We start from the raw sequence: 16,729 nt of genomic DNA on the forward strand, positions 1-16,729 counted from the left end.
GCTTGAGCAACTCCCATATGAGAAAAGGTTGAGAGAGTTGGGCTTGTTCAGCTTATGGAATAGAAGGAAGAGACCTTATAGAGCCTTCTATTACTTCAAGGGGGCCTACAGAAAAGCTGGGGAGGGGCTTCTTATCAGCGAGTGCAGGGATAGGATGAGAGGGAAAGGTTTTAAGCTGCAAGAGGGGAGATGTAGATTAGATATTAGGAAGAAGTTCTTCACGATGAGTGTGGTGAGGCACTGGCACAGGTTGCCCAGAGAAGTTGTAGATGCCCTCTCCCTGGAGATGTTCAAAGCCGGGTTGGATGAGGTTTTGAGCAGCCTGGTCCAGTGGGAGGTGTCCTTGCCTGTGGCAGGAGGTTTGGAACTGGATGATCTTTAAGTCCGCTTCCAGCCCAACCCATTCTATGATTCTATGATATCTGTCTGGGATAAGGTCTCTTTTTTAGCATCCTGTCCTGTTGATGGAGGTGCAGCAGTGGGTCAAGCAGGTGTGCTGGGGTGTGGCAGGGATAGACGGGGCTTTGCAGCTGTGTGGCAGTGGCCATCCTGTCAGGCAGAAGCACATGTCACATTGTGCAGTGCTTAGGGGTATGGACTCCTTTGGTTTATTTCTGCCTGGATATGATTCTTGGAAGGAAAGGTGTAGATTTTCCTCCAAGACGCAGAATGCATTGCAATGCCCAGTTTTTTATAGGAAGCTCTTCTCCCTCTGTGCAAGGCAGCGAGCCCTTGTACAAAAGGGCATAACACCTAAAATAGGACTTTTGTTTAAAACTTGAAGTTGCTTTGTTCTCCCTTTCGTATCTCCCAGTGCTATTAATGCTGCCTGCTGTTATATTTCTAATGGATAAATAATTCATCCCAGGTGGCAGCTGATGGAAAGTAAGGTGTGGCTCCTAAAATGCTCAAAGGAGCCAACTTTACACAGCAAAAGCTTACATTTTTTTCCATAATGGTGCCAAGATGTAGCAATTTGGATTTGTAATTGTATGGAGCTTTAGATTATTTTCTGGGAGAGGCTGCAAATGGCTGTTCCATTAGAGCAATGTGCTATTACTCCAAGTCTTTTGGCCAGCCTAGCAGAAAGCTGCTTGCATTTCTCTTCCACAGGGTGCAAGGTCGTGGCTTTTTTAAATTAACACTCACTGGTAATAGATAGATGTTCGCTTATATTTTCTGCTGAATAATTTTCAGTTGGTAAGTAGTTTTAAGGTTGACTCGTCTTAGTTGTAAGAGTTTTAGATGGTTTATTTGGTCTTGTCACTTGTACACATTCCCCTGGACCGAGCTGTCTGCGAGTGGTTTCTGTGTGTAACATTTAAATGATGAAATCCATCCCTCTGCGTATCCTGTGAAAGTGACATTGCGAGATGTGCAAAGTTCCTTCTTTACAAATTCCTACTTTGAACGTGCAAAAAGACTAATGCTATAACCTTTGAGACACAGCAGGGCGACTAAACTCAACCAAGGTCAGCAAGTTCACCACAGTGGCAGGAAGCATTTTTCTTTTCTGCAAAAGCAGCTCATGACTTGAAAGAAACAAAAATAAATGAATGACCAAATGCTAGCAAAGAGTCTGACCTGATCATAACATTGGATTTTGTTTCTGTGGGAATTTCTGACACTTAAGCTTCCTTTCCTCCTGACCTGGGATGAAATAGCAAAATTTCTTGTGAATTTTTTGAGGAGGAAAAAATGCTGGAAGCAAACCAATCCAAGTAAAGTGAATTTTGTTTCAACGAGATCAAAGCATTTGCTTATATGTGACAATAACATTAATGCATATTATGGATAATCTTGTTGTTAGTTGAGTGCTGGATGACATCACTGTGTTCCCATGAAACAACCTGTTCAAGTTTCACTGGAAAGTTACACCAGGATGAAAAAAAAGATTGATTGGGTGTGGAATGAAGCCTGAGGGTTAGAGTGAATGGGGCACCTCCCTTGAAGGAGCTGGTTTGGTGTACGTAAAAATGCAAATAATGTAGCAGGAAAGAATGATTTCAATTCTTTTACAATGATTCCTTTCCCTTGTGCCATCCTTCTGTCAAGACTGCCTGTGAACACTTGTTCAGAAGGTCTTTTTCAGCGTTTGGCCTTTGCACCCTCATGTTCCTGTGTTTCCTGCTGCTTGACACAGTTTGTGTGTCTTGTCTCAGCAGAACTGTGAATCCTAAATGTAAATGGAAGGAATGTAAATCTCAAACTGGAAATCCTTTGGGAAAAAAAGAAGGCTTCTTTCAAGTTTATAAAAAACCCAAAACCTACTCAACCCTGTGGTGGAGGAAACCCCGCTGCTGGGCTATACCCCCACAGCGTGTCGGTGAGTTTAGTTACTTGGGAGATTTTCACTGTATAGAATACATGGCAGTAATTCTGCTGCAGATTACACAGCATTAACCAGAGAAAACTAAAAGCATATTTCATTATTTTGGCCTGTGCAGTTCTGTTAAGGAGGAAAAGAAAATACAACTTAGAGAATCATGGAATGGTTCGGGTCGGAAGAGAACTTAAAGATCATCCAGTTCCAAGCCCCCTGCCGTGGACAGGGACACCTTCCACTGGATCAGGTTACTCAAAGCCTCATCCAGCCTGGTCTGAGACATCCCCAGGGATAAGACATCCATGACTTCTCTGGGCAACCTTTGCCAGTGCCTCATCACCCTCGTTGTGAAGCATTTCTTCCGCATGTCTAGTCTAAATGTCCCCTGTTTCAGCTTAAAACCATTCTCCCTCATCCTATCCCTGCACTCCTTTATAAAGAGCCCCTCCCAGCTTTCCTGTTGGGACATCCAGGACTTCTCTGGACAACTGATATTTCTCAGGTTCTGTTTGTAACTCCAGATTGATGGCTGTGTGTTGGACATGAAAGCTGCTGTTAGGAGCACTGCCAGCTGAGGGGGGCACAGGTAAAGCACTGGAAGAGGAATCTGTGAGCTCAGGGGCAAATACTGGAAGTAAGAATTCTAAACATCCCTCTAATGTGCTGCACAAATGCCCAGCTTCAGACTCCTTCCCGAGTCCTGAGACTTGGTATTTTTACTTATGACTCTATTTTTAACTGTGTAACTCCTTTTGCTTTCAAAATGTGTATGCACTGAACTAAGGCATAAAATTGCCTTTAGCGGATCCATCTGACCAATGAGACCTAGACTCAAGCTCTTTGCTTCTATCGTAACATCTGTTTGGTTTTTTTTCCCTCAAGGGCACTGGTTTGGGCTTGTGGCTTGGCACCAAGTTTTTGGAGCCTGTTACAAAGAGTATCGCTTTCTCAGTTTAAAGTGTTTTCCTGCACATTGAATTAATCTGTCTTCTGGAGAGAACAGGGCTCTTTCCCAGATACCATTGTTCTGGGACGTGCTGATGGTGGTTGCAATGTAAATAGAGATAGCCACGGCCTTTTGTGTTCCAGCCTTTCCATGGCAATAGTTGTATATATATTTTTTTTTAATCAGAGGGTAAAACCTCTTTCCCCTGGTATTTACTGGTTCCCAGAGCTTAAAAGCTGCATGGGTAAAACCACTTTTTGTTAGCATAAGCTCTGTCAGCGTCAGTATTTCTATACAAACCAGGGGTCAACTTCTCACAGTAAGCATGGGTTAATGTCCTTCAGTTTATATAACTGTGCAGGCCCTATAAATTATTGTGAAATGAAGTGAGAGTCCTGTTAGACTGGGAAGGGACAGGAGAGGTTGGAATGCTGTTGTGGGCAACTTCCCCAGGGCTGGGACTTAGAGTCGTAGAGTCATAGAATGGGTTGGGTTGGAAGGGACCTTCAAGATTATCCAGTTCCAACCCTCATGCCATGGGCACGGACACCTTTCTCTGGATAAGCTTGCTCAAAGCCTCATCCAACCTGGCCTTGAACACTTTCAAGGATGGGACATACACGACTTCTCTGGGCAACCTTTGCCAGTGCCTCATCACCCTCACAGGAAAACATTTCTTCCTAATATCTCATCTAAATCTCCCCTCATCCAGAGTAAAACTATTAGCCCTCATCCTATCCCTGCACTCCCTGATAAAGAGCCCCTCTGTAGCTTTCCTGGAGGCCCCTTTAAGTACTGAAAGGCTGCTCTAGGGTCTCCCTGGAGCCTTCACTTCTCTAGGCTAAACAAGCCAACTTGCTCAATATGAACAATGCTCCAACCATGGCATGATATCCACATCCCACTGAGACTGGGTGCAGGCTAAATCTTTTTTCCCCTGATCATATCCAGTTGGATATTAAATGATGCTGTCACCTACCTCTCCGTGATTGAATGTGAAGAAGCAAGGGTCTGCTGAAGGCTGAGGCACATGTCCCTCCACGTGTGGGATTTTTCTGCTGCAGGAACAATGCCACACTATCTGCAGGTTTTAAAAGCAGTCAGGATTATTAACGCGTTCTCCAAGGGGTGCTCAGTGTGGCTGCTGTGTCCCGGGCAAACCATGGTGCCAAGTGGTTGAAGTAGATTGAGATTTCACCAAGTTGTTCAGGACTTGCTAATTGATACTGGGCAGATTGCCTAACCTCTCTCTCTTTATCTATTTATAAAACGGGGATAGTTAAGGCCAGGCAAAACTTGTGTAACTGAATTTGTGTAACTTTCCACAAATCCATGCCAGCTTGTCACTGGTTCACTGTGTTCCTGACTGCTCTTAATGCATTGCACTAAAATAGCGCTCTACATAAACACCGAGCTGTGATGCAGGCAGTGTCAGTCCCCCAATTTCCCTTAGGAAACTCTAACTTGAGGAGATTAAATAGCTTTAACAAGGGGCAAGTCATTAATTTAACTTGAGGAGAGCAGTGCCGATATCAGGGCTGACTGGAGCAGCCGGAGCTGTATCATGGACACTTCTTGAGCCTCTTCTCAAATGCAAAAATGCAAAAACATTATTCTCCATGGTTAGTGGAGAATTCTGGTGCCTCCCTGCAGCAGCATGGTGTGAAGTAACTTACTGTTTGTGTCCCCTGTGATATCTGCATTTCCTGAAGAGATGTTGCGTTATTTGGTTGTTGAAACCACCCCTAAACTTCTCCAGGGGTGGTGGTTTCACCCAGCCTGAGCTTTGTCATCCTGCCATTCTGTGTCTGAATTGATAAGAAATATATGTGACTGTGGCAATTTACCTTTCCAAATGAGAATTTGGGAGAACAAGGTATTTGTAGGTCCAATACCCCTGTATAGCCATATAGTCTTTGAAGAAAAGAAATTTTTGATTCTTCTTCACTAATCTTCCTTCTCTCTGGTGTCTTATTACCCCACTGCATTTGCAGCATAAAATTGCTGTTTAGCACTGCTGTCCTCTTTTTCTTGCCAGACCTTATTCATCTTCAGTGCTCTGAAAGCCATGAGGATGGCAGAACAACACTTAAGTACAACTGCAGATATTTTTTGATGGTGAACAACTGAAAAAGAAGGAAGGTGACCAGTGAAAAAGGCACTTAGTGCTGTCTTCTGAAATATGTTTATTTTTGCTTGTGGGGGAATAGTATCTCAGCTATGCAAGTTTAAAAAGAGCTCTGAGTAGTTTGAAGTCAAGATTGGTTTATTCTGTTGTTCTACCCCCCACTGAAGTTGGGAGCTGCTGCTTTAGGGTCTGATCCAAACCCATCAAACTCTGTAGGCGCCTTTCTGATGTCAGTAGGCTTTGATTGAGGCTTATAGAATCAATCATTAAGGCTGGAAAAGACCTCTAAGATCATCGAGTCCAACTTGTCAACCTTGCACCACTGTGCCTACTAAGCCAAGTCTCGAAGTAGTTACTGCACAGTCTTCTTTCCTTTGTGGCAGCTTCCTACAGTAGCAGGACTTTAGCTTTGTAGGGTGGAGGTAATGTTACAATATGAGATGGCCAAGAAGAGGTGATTTTTGGTGGCTGACTTCTAGATTTGGATAAACCAGTCTGACTTTGGATACCGTAGAAATCTGCCTTCTCAAGATACACAGCAGTAATGGTGTCTGTTGTGATGTGGTCCCACCACAGCATTCTTGCATTGGAGAGTTGTTTAGAGTGGGTCTTTATTTTTGCAACCCAGTACATTAAGAGGAGATTTTCCTTTCAAGTTTTGCGTTTCCTCAGAGGCCATAGTAGTTTTCAAATTTGAGAACTTGGATATCATAGCAGAAATTGTTGCCTAATACCATGCTTTTTCAAACCCTAGCCTGCAGCTTCATCACAACTGGTAGAGTGTTTTTTTATCACTGTGGTTTGTAACACATGAAGTTTCCACTGAAAAAGACTAGGTTGGCCATATTTTCCTCAGAGCTTGCATCAGCAGAATTGTCATTTCCAATTTTTTTTTGCTGTGATACAAGAGTCTGGAGGTACATATTTTAGTTTTGTTTAAGTTTTTTTTGATTTATTTCACTGAAACAGGTCCAACAAATGAATCTTTTCTAAATTGATTCAGAAAATGATTTTTAAAAAATGATCCTACCACTTGCATCCAGACATTCTGGAGACTATTATTTGCTAGCCCACAGCTGGAAGTCTGCAGGTTTTGGGCTCTTTTGGAATATCTGACAGTGATACGATTCCCAGTGGTGGTGGTTACCAGTATTGCAAGACAGGCTGAAACATTTCCAAGTCCTCCCTATTTCTGGTGATGCAGCCCTTGCCAATTATAACCATACATACCACTATAAAGTACAAGCTGCCACAGGAGAGTACAGATGGAAATACTTCAGAGTTAGTGTACCTCTCACCTTTCATGACATTCCCTATTCTGTAGAATCATAGAATGGTTTGAGTTGGAAGGGACCTTAAATATCATCCAGTTCCAACCTCCCTGCCATGGGCAGGGACACCTCCCACTGTATCAGGTTAGTCAAAGCCTCATCCAGCCTGTCCTTGAACACTTCCAGGGTTGGGGCATCCACGACTTCTCTGGGCAACCTGTGCTGGTGCCTCACCACCCTCGTAATGAAGAATTTCTTCTTAATGCCTTATCTAAATCTTCCCCCGTCCAATTTAAAGCCATTCCTCCTCCTCCTATCACCACATACCCTTGTAAAAAGTCCCTCTCTGGGTTTCTTGTAGGCACCCTTCAGGTACTGGAAAGCTGCTATAAGATCTCCTCCAAGCTTTTTCTTCTTCAGGCTGAACAACTCCAACTCTCTCAGCCTGTCCTCATATGGGAGGTGTTCTAGCCCTCGGATCATCTTTGTGGCCTCCTCTGGACCCTTTCCAACAGTTCCATATTCTTCTTATGTTGAGGATTCCAGAAGTGGACACTGTACTCCAGGTGGGGTCTTATAAGAGTGAAGCAGAGGGGGAGAATCCCCTCCCTTGACCTGCTGGCCATGCTTCTTTTGATGCAGCCCAGGATACAGTTGGTTTTCTGGTCTGTGAGCGCACATTGTTGACTCATATTGAGCTTCTCATCAATCAGCACCACAAGTCCTTCTCTGCAGGCTGCTCTCAATCACATTGTCCCCCATCCTGCATTGAAACTGCAGAATGCCCTGACCTAAGTGCAGGGCCTTGCACTTGGCCCTGTTGAACATCCAGACCCACTTCCCCAGTTTGTCCAGGTCCCTGTGGATTATATCCCGTCATTTCTTGACTTAAATTCATTTGCAAAAATCTGGTTCTGGTTTAGCCTTTCTGAGGGTTAACAGTGGCATAGAGATGTAGATTGTACCAGCTGCTCAGAAATAAGACTCAAACCTGAACTTGTGGTTAGGTTTTTATTTTATTGCTTTACAGATATTTCTTGAGAACAGGCACATTCTTAATAGCTTGGACTTGAATAAAGTTAGTAAGATGGCATTTGAGAAGGCTGTTTCAAAGTCATTCCTTACAGCAGAGCAGCACAGGCTGGTTGTGCCTGTTTCAGCTCACTGGAAATGAGGGAAATTGATTGGGAAAGCATTGAATAAATCAACCATGTAACGGAATACAATTTATTCTGTTTAAGCTTTCTGCTGACCTCAGATGGCAGATGTAGGGGCACAATCCAACTGGGATTTATAAATCCATGTTTGATGTGAAATGCGGTGGATTCTGTGTGTGCCGTGTAAAGGAATTGTGTTTTTACTGCTGGAATGCTTTTGCTTTGAATGGCATTTCCTTTACCCTCAAAATGACTGCATGGAAACTTGAGGTAAGATAATACACACAAGTTCAAATCCAGCACATCACAATACTATGCTGATGGCACTCGGACAAGTTTCTATTAGTATTATCTGATCTGAAAGAACTTCTAATTGCTCTTTTATATAGAACAATAGATCTTGCGAGACTTCCCGCAATTAGCAGTAAATTTTACTCTGAACTTTTTAGGAAGCTCATTCTGTTTTCTGGGAAAAGCGAGGATGGTGGATACACATATAGAAGATCTCAAAGCAAAATCATTGTTGTAAAAAGCGGGTTTCCAGAAAAACACAGATTGCAGTGCTGACAGGGATAGTGATCCATCTGGATGCGCTAAAGCTTCAAGGCCAGTGGGAAGACAAAATGCATCTGGCAACAGGGAAAAGAACAGGACAGTGCCTCTGGAAGAAGCTGACCCCTAATGATCAGCATTTGCTAAGTGCTTGTTTTAACCCTGTGATTTCTTTGCAACTTTGATGTCAACTTTCAGGTATCCATTTCTAGTATTTTAGTGAGCACTAAGATCTTGGCCTTGGATGCCTCTAACCTAAGCGAGCTGGAAGCTTTCAGCAGCTTATTCTTCCGAGTGATGGTTTCGATGATGCTTCTCAAATACTACGTGGTGAGAAGGAGCTCACGGCATTGCTGGTGTGATGGAGAGAGGAGCTTGGACTGTCCTCACATAGGTGCTATTGCTTGAAATTGTAAAGATGGGTCTTTGTTACAGCTGACTTCTTGATCAGGATAACATCCTTAAGCCATGGAGTGGTGATTCTATGACTCTGTGGCTCCTCTGAATAAGATCTTTGCATTTGTAGTTAAATCTGTCAGCTGAGTTTCACGAATCTTCAAATCAGCCTTGGTGAATCATGTTCTGTTTTGATGTGAAATAGCCCTTGATTTTCAGACTTATCCTCCAAGCCTGCCATCAGTCTCAAAAATGCTTTCAAGATTTCAGTTGCTAGTTCTGTGTTTAGAAAAGAGGTTGTGCTTGTATAAAATTGAGTTATGGAGAGTGACCCACCAAAGATCTATAATTCTGCAACACATAAGCAATATGGAGCAAATTGGGAAGAAATACTGACACAATTTACAGTTTTCCTGTCACCTGATTTCATTTATTATTTTTCTCCAAAGAAAGTCTGCCTTCCTCTCTTGAATGACTCGATTGCCAAATCTTTTGTAATGCACTTCTCTGAACAAACATCCTGTATCTCACTGCTGTCCCTGTACACTACTGCTGCTGTTCATGATTCTGTTTTCTGTGTCATTCTTAATTGTGTGAAACATCAATGTTATCTTTGAAAACATAGTTTTTGTGTAAAAGAATGATTTACTTTAAGTAGTACAATTATGAGAGAGTACATAGGGCATCCTTGAGCATCCTTCAGCTTAGGAAAGGTGTTTTGAGTGGGCATAGTGCTGTGCAGGGTGTCAATACCTGCCTGCAAGGCTCCCTCTGGGATGGCAGCGCTGCTTAGCAGCACATGCTGCTCGCTGCTGAACTGGTCCAAGTGCCTGTTCAAGCACTGAGCATCTCAGTGATGGAAGATTACCAATCGAAAGATGTTCTGGTGATAAAACATCCAGAATAGGGGGTTGGTACATCCAGTCTGCAGGATGCAGTTATAAAATCTACTGACTTCTGATTAATCAGACTTCATTGCTGCAGATATTAACAGGGTGCGAATTGAAGTTCAGTTATCACTTGTTACATATGAATAAAACTGTAAATAAATCTGATTGCAAGTTTGTACAGTAGCAGGGCTGCTGGAGGTGCACGGGCGGGCTGTAATGTGACCAGTGGGCTGTGATGGAAAGTGGAATTTTCCTCTCTGCCGGCCAGTGCTGAAAGCTCTGCTCTCCCCAGTAATTGAAGGGTGGACTACAGACCATTCATGTACCAGCACTCTTAGCTAACTGTTGATCATTCTTCATTCATTAGGAAACTCCTCATGCGTAACTGTTCTTAATAGATGGCTGGGAATATGAGGGGAAAGAGGGGACAACCCTTCAGTTTGCTTAGGATGCGTTCTGAATAAAATCTGGTTTTGTTTTCTTTTCAGACTTTGGTGTTAGTGCATTTCTGGCCACCGGCGGTGACATCACCAGAAATAAAGTCAGGAAAACTTTTGTGGGCACACCTTGCTGGATGGCACCAGAAGTTATGGAACAGGTGAACTGTTTTTCCTAATATCTACTTATGTGATCTGCACCCAGAATTTCCAGTTGTCAGCAATGGCCATATATATTTAAAACTAAGATGATAATTTGGCATCCCATAAAGCTTTCTTAAACCCATAGATTGTCTTTGATTTGCCAATTTCAGCTGGGCTGGAGAACATTCAAGTGTTAAGTAGGTTTTTGCCCTGTTGCTTCTCTTAAGGCTCATACCAAAGGTAAGGATGAAACAGCTCAGCTGTTGCATAAAGAAGATTAAGCTGCCTCTCACTCGTGCCTAAATGTGAGGTAGAATCTGAATAGTTTTAACATGTGGTAAATGTGCACATGTACAGCTCAGTAACATGTTCTGCATTTGCAGATACAAAAATTTGGGTGCAATGTGCCGGATCGAGGAGTTATTACAGTAAAATAATGTGTAGTTGACTTTATTCAGCTGCTTAGATTCTCTTGGCTTGTGAATATCCAGACAGTAAATACTGAGGAATGCTTGCCTGCCCTACTTCCTTCTCTGCTCTCTTGGCTGGCTGAAGGATGTCAAACTTCTTTCCACCGGGTAGAGATATGTCACTTTTTGTCCTCCGTTACTTGTAGACTAAACTACAGGCATAAGCTTTGTCTGTGTGACTGCTGCTGAAGGCCACTTGGAAGCTTTCTTTTAAGTAAAATTTATTAGCAAGATCCATAAGCAGAATTATGCTGCAGTCCGAACAAGGCATTTTGCAGTACCTGTCTGTTTCATTGATGTTCAGTGCCATAAGCCTTTTGAAAATTGACCCTTGTCACCTCAAAAGGTTTTGCAGAGGGCTAGGCTTAGGGTTTGATTCTTGACACATGCACCAAGCTGAAATACAACTGACTATAAATGTTCTTCCTTTTTCCTTCCAAAAATGAAGGAAAAAGCCCCTGCCCCTCCTATAACTTACACATATTGAAAGTGAAGTGCAGTTAAAACAGTGGTAAAACTTGAAACGCATTTTCATTTCCAATTTCTAAAACTTTTTGAGAAAATGAGATCATCTTGGAATACTTAAATATATTGATGGAAAGACTTTTCCACTAATTGATATTTTTAGTGGCTCCCCATGGTGGCATTGTGGAGCCAGTGCATCACACTGCTCCTGCAGCCTCCTCGTACAAGTCTAACACTGCAGAGTACAGGGCACGTTCCTCAAGGCAGGAGCAGTCTTTGTGAACTTGCTTCTGAACAGCTTCACAGTCATATCCACCTGTTTTTTTAATGTTGATTTAAAAATCAGTAAAAATAGAGTATTCAGTCGTTACAAAACCAGCTCAGAGATGTCCCTTGTGTTTCTGTTGTCTCTGTCCTGTCCTGTCCTGGTGCACAGGGCACAGCAAGGTGGCCAGGACCTAACAGTTCTGCTCCAGGCTCATTGTGGTTAGGGTGGCTGCAATCCAGAGGACAACAGGGGAAAAAGAGCTTAAAGGAGGGTGTTAAAAAGGGGAAACAAAGATTTTTGTGCCAAAGGGGTGGTTACTGATGATGTGTTTCCTCAAGAGGCAGATTTTCTAGGGAGTCCAACACTTTCACAAAGGTTGCACACATCTAACTTGTTGCAAATATTAGATGGTAAAGAGGTGTTTTGGATGGTGATACGAAATCCTTCCGTGCCCATTTATGTCCTCTTGCTGCCTTCCAGCAGATGTCACTCTGAGCTGCTACATCCAGCCCGGGGAGAGGAAGAAAGGGTTGCTGGAGGTTCGCTTAAGATGTAGATATTATCGACCTAGTGCCATCTGGTTTACTTAACATGCTAAAGGAACTTAATGATGCTGAATGCTTGATAGTCTGGCATCGTCTTTTAATGCACGTGCCCTTGACAGATTTATGATAGAAAAGCAAGTGGATGAGAAAAATAAATGATGTTGATGGGAAACTAACTGCAGGGTGGTGACTATTGTGTATTGGACAGATGTCAAGAGGTACTTGCTCTAGACAGTTGTGAACTTTGTAGCTTTCATTTGCAAGCAGGATAATATAATATAATATAATTATAAAAAAAACCTTCCCTAAATAGTTAAAACCATGGTGGGGAATGGGGAGCCGCACGGTTTATGGATGTACTGCCCGACCGACTGAAAGATAAAGCTCAAAAATGTCCCAAAGTTATTCTCACAACCTAAAAATATTGTGAGGGGGAGGCAAAACCCAAACCCTAACGCGTATTTCTTTGTGCACTGTATTCTTTTAAATCATACTAGGTATTTGCTCAGGGAAGTTGTGGATGCCCCATCCCTGGAAATGTTCAAGACTAGGTTGCATGGTGCCTTCAGCAGCCTGATCCAGTGGGAGCTGTCCCTGCCCATGACAGGGGGGGGTTGGACCTGGATTATCTTTAAGGTCCCTTCCAGCCCAGACCATTCTATGATTCTGTGATCTGTGCTCATTTAGGTAAATTACTTGAAATCTGTTCAGGCTCACGGCATCCATAAACTGTGGCACTCCAGAACCTTTTCACACCTTTAAGGCTTATGAAAATGCCTACAGAGCTGAAGTTAATCATAGAATCATAGGATACTGTGGGTTGGAAGGGACCTTTATGGGTCACGTAATCTAACCCTCCCTGCAGGAGAAGGGACACCTTCAACTTGATCAGGTTGCTCAGAGCCCATCCAACCTGACCTTGAATGTTTCCAGGGATGAGGCTTCCACTGCCTCCCTGGGCAACCTGTGCCAGTATTTCACCACCCTCATTGTAAAAGATTTCTTCCTTATATCCAGTCTAAATCTCCCCTCCCTTAGTTTAAAACCATTACTCCTTGTCCTGTCACGACAGGCCTTGCTAAAAGTCTGTTCCCATCTTTCCTGTAGGCATTAATGCAAAATATAAACTCCTCTTGCTATCGTAAACTCCAGTTCAGCTGTAGCATTACATGACAAATAGTGCATGAGGGTTTTTTGTTTGTTTGCCAGAACGCAAGATCATCCTAAAGGTAGTTTGGGGAACTTTTTTTTGTCTTCATCACCACCAGTGTCTTTCTAAAGCTTGTTAGGTTGGCTGAACACAATATTCCTATTAGCTTTGCTCTGATTCTATATTCATTTTTTCCCTAGTCTAGCAAGAAGAAATACAAACCAGTCTAAGCAGCGAGAACGCTTTGATTTTTGTAGCTGCTCTTGAAGTTAGTACACAATGTCTCTCCCCTGCAGCAGTGAAAGCAAGTGCCAAAATATTACCTAATGATAATGAGGAAGTAACCGCTTTGGCGTATGCAATATTTTTTCCTCTGTGTGTGGGGAAGTAAACACTATAAATATTCCTAAACAAGCCTGTGTTTAATGTCAAGTGTAGAGGCCACTGTTAATTAGTGGAGGGAAATATTAGTCTTCAGACAGGAACGAGGGGCTTTTAACTGAGCTGATGTGTGCTGATGTTTCAGGATTGAGCATGCTTGTCGTCAGATTGATTAAGCGGTTGACTAAAAGCGTAGTGAGGCATATGTCCCAAGGGGAAAACAGATCATATATTAACTATGAGGGTTTCATTTCACTGTGTAATGACTCTCTGTGTCTTTGTGTAGAAGTTGGAGCCTGGGTTAACCAGTGCCCCTTTATGTTTTATGCAGGGAGAGGTTTATTGCAGAGTTGCACAGTCCAGCACCATCATTTTCACCAGACTGTGACTTCTAAAACACCTCCTCAAAGGTATAAGGACCTGGAGGGAGAGGAGTGAGAAAGTGTTCTTTCCATCTCTTTAACACCGTAGCACTGGTCTTTCCAAAATTTGAAGGGAAGAGGAGAAAGGATATATAATAGGCTAAAGAAAGAGATTGTAGTATAGGATAGCAAGAGATACATGCTAACGTCCTCTAATATTTTTCAGGTCAGAGGATATGATTTCAAGGCAGACATCTGGAGCTTTGGGATCACTGCTATCGAACTGGCTACAGGGGCAGCTCCTTACCATAAATACCCGCCGATGAAGGTGAGCAGGTCTCCAGATACTTGTGCAAGATAAAGGATCCGTGTATTCTGTGGAGCTGTTATAAAGAATTTGGCCAGCATGCTTTGTTGAAGAGTTTGTCCTCACAGTTTGCACTTGTGGATCACAATGTTCTTGAATTTGTCTGAAGTCACCTTTTAAAAATACGCCACTTAATCAGCATTGTCTGAAACTGAACGCAGTTCCTATTTAGATCCCAAGTCTCACCAGGGTCACTGTTCTTGAGGAAAGTGCTGTCTGTTTTAATCCTAGGGCCACTGAAGGCAGCAGATGTTTTTAGGGCCGTAAGTAATGATTCAGGACATGTTGTCTGATATCCAGTGACATGGAGATGGTGAGCCATTCCTTCTCCTGCACTGATAATCCTTCTTGATACCTCTCAGAAATCCCGTTACCAGTTATCCAAAAGAGTGTCTTTGTTTAATGCCACCACATTCCTGTCAATCACTGACTTAGTGGAAAGTACCACACTGGTACAAAATGTTGTGTTATGGCAATAATGATATTTTATTGAAGCTGAGGTGGAGGAAATTTTCTTGTTTAAACGCTGACACTTCAAAACCCTTTTTTAAAAAATACTTTGTACTTTAGATTGCCGTATAATTGGGTTAAGTTTCCCTATTTCCTCACCCTTGAACGAGGAGCTGTTTCCAACAGGCTACTTCTTCAGGGAGGTTTGAAGTTAATAGTTGACACCCATCATTTGAGGTCTGAAGCATCCTGTCCTCCTACTGAACTTTGAGATCTTCTTCAGCTCCTTTGTGAGTCCTGATGGGACCCTCTCATTAAATCTTGAGCCCCTTTGGCCCATCCTCTTAAAGGCCACTTCACTTCTACTCCTGGAATGCATGGTCCCTCAAATCAAAGAGGAGGGAGTGGAGAGCCTTTCTAGTAACCCCATAGCTTATGATTAGGCTAGTTTGCTGGGATATGAGGTCTGTGGCTGCCAGGTCGCTCAATTTTAGCCATATCTTGGGGCAAGCTTTCTGTTTCTGAGTCTTTTAACTGCTGGAGTGATACAAGTTGAGTGTTACCTCTTTAGGACTTGAGTGCATCCCTTGCCACCCCACAATTACAACAGTATTTGGGAGTCCATTGGTTCCTAACTTGTTAGAATGCGCATGCCCATGTGTTCCTTTAAATGCTAGGGCTTTGCCCTGTTTAACTCTTGTGGAACAGAATTGATTTTAAGATTTGTGTCACCTCTGTGGCAGAGCAGTGAGGAGCTGGAGGAGAAGCGTTACTGGTTTAGCTGTTCTTGCTTTCACCAATACCTCCTTCTGTGCTGTGATTATTGGTAGTGTTCTGCAGTAGCTTCTTCAAGCCTTACTTCTTCTCGTTGTGTTTTGAATGCATGGGTTGCAGCTTTGAATACAAAGATCACGCATTTAGTATCGTGTGTTGTCATGTGTTCCAAATCTCCAGTTCTGTTAGGTGTGGGTTCCTCAGGTTGTGCAGCCTGTGAGAGGACTTCTGTGTTTTATTTATTGAATGTAATTCACTGCAGATTAATTAATGCAGCAAAATGGACCCATGCATTAAGTGACCCTCCAAGGAGAGGGGGGAAGAAAGCGTGGTATTTTGTCATGAGCTGTATAATTTCAGCTGGATTGATGGGCTCTTGCTGCCTTAAGCAATATAGCTGTTGAAAGGTATTTAAATGTGCTATATGCTGCTTGCTTTTCTAAAAATAGATATTCATCTGTGTGTAGGTGACAAGTGAAAATGGAAATGAGTGATTTTCTTCCTTTCCTACAGAATATCTGAGTGATGTGAAGGAAATAATCAGTTTGGCTTGATGGGTGGTTGTGTGAGAAATGTCTTCACCTGCTTGGTACATGGAAGTGAACCCTTGTATTTTTTTATTTTGCCCTTCTGCTTTTACATTAATGTCATTTCTAGCAAGAAATACTTGCAGGGAGATCTAAGCAGAGACTTTGAATCAAATGCCTTGCACAACTGCTCATCTCAAATGGGAGAAGTTCTGGTATGCTTACACCTCTAATCACAATAAACAGGCCTGAAAGCACATCCTGATCTTGTGTTTTCCCAGTGCAGGCCAGGAGATGTGATGGAAAACAGTAGCATTACTTACTGGGTATAAATTAGCCTAACTTCCCAAGTAAACAAGGTGGAGGTAACTCTCTCTGGGTCTTGTCCGAGTCTTGAATCACTCAGCTGACACAATTTGCAGAGGTATAAAGGTTTTGAAAATAATTGTTTCTACAAAGTTATTGAATATGGGAAGCAGAGGGAAGTGGAGAAACTGTAACTGCCTTGAGGAAAAGGTAGTTCCTTCTTCTGTTGAATGTGAGGAGACAACTCTGCATTGTAAGAAACCTCACTGAATTTAGGCTACCCTCAGAGAGCCATTGTAATGAAACAGTTCGTGTTGACTCAGAATGTTGGTGAAAATGCTTGATAAAAATAGTGTCCCCAAGATCTTTCTCTAACAATGGCCAAGATAAATCTCATTGCCAATAGACATAATTCTT

The 16,729-nt window shown here is 42.7% G+C and overlaps 1 protein-coding gene across 1 annotated transcript in view; it reads left to right on the plus strand.

Annotated features, from left to right (window-relative positions):
- OXSR1 (oxidative stress responsive kinase 1) overlaps positions 1–16,729 on the plus strand; it is a 105,124-nt gene that overhangs the window by 68,116 nt on the left and 20,279 nt on the right. Inside the window, exons 6-7 of the mRNA XM_069859245.1 lie at positions 10,155–10,264; positions 14,115–14,216. Coding sequence (XP_069715346.1) covers positions 10,155–10,264; positions 14,115–14,216 — 212 coding nt within the window. The remainder of the gene's footprint in view (positions 1–10,154; positions 10,265–14,114; positions 14,217–16,729) is intronic.

The sequence above is a fragment of the Phaenicophaeus curvirostris genome, chromosome 6 (assembly GCF_032191515.1).
Source record: "Phaenicophaeus curvirostris isolate KB17595 chromosome 6, BPBGC_Pcur_1.0, whole genome shotgun sequence".
Taxonomy (NCBI): Eukaryota; Metazoa; Chordata; class Aves; order Cuculiformes; family Cuculidae; genus Phaenicophaeus; species Phaenicophaeus curvirostris.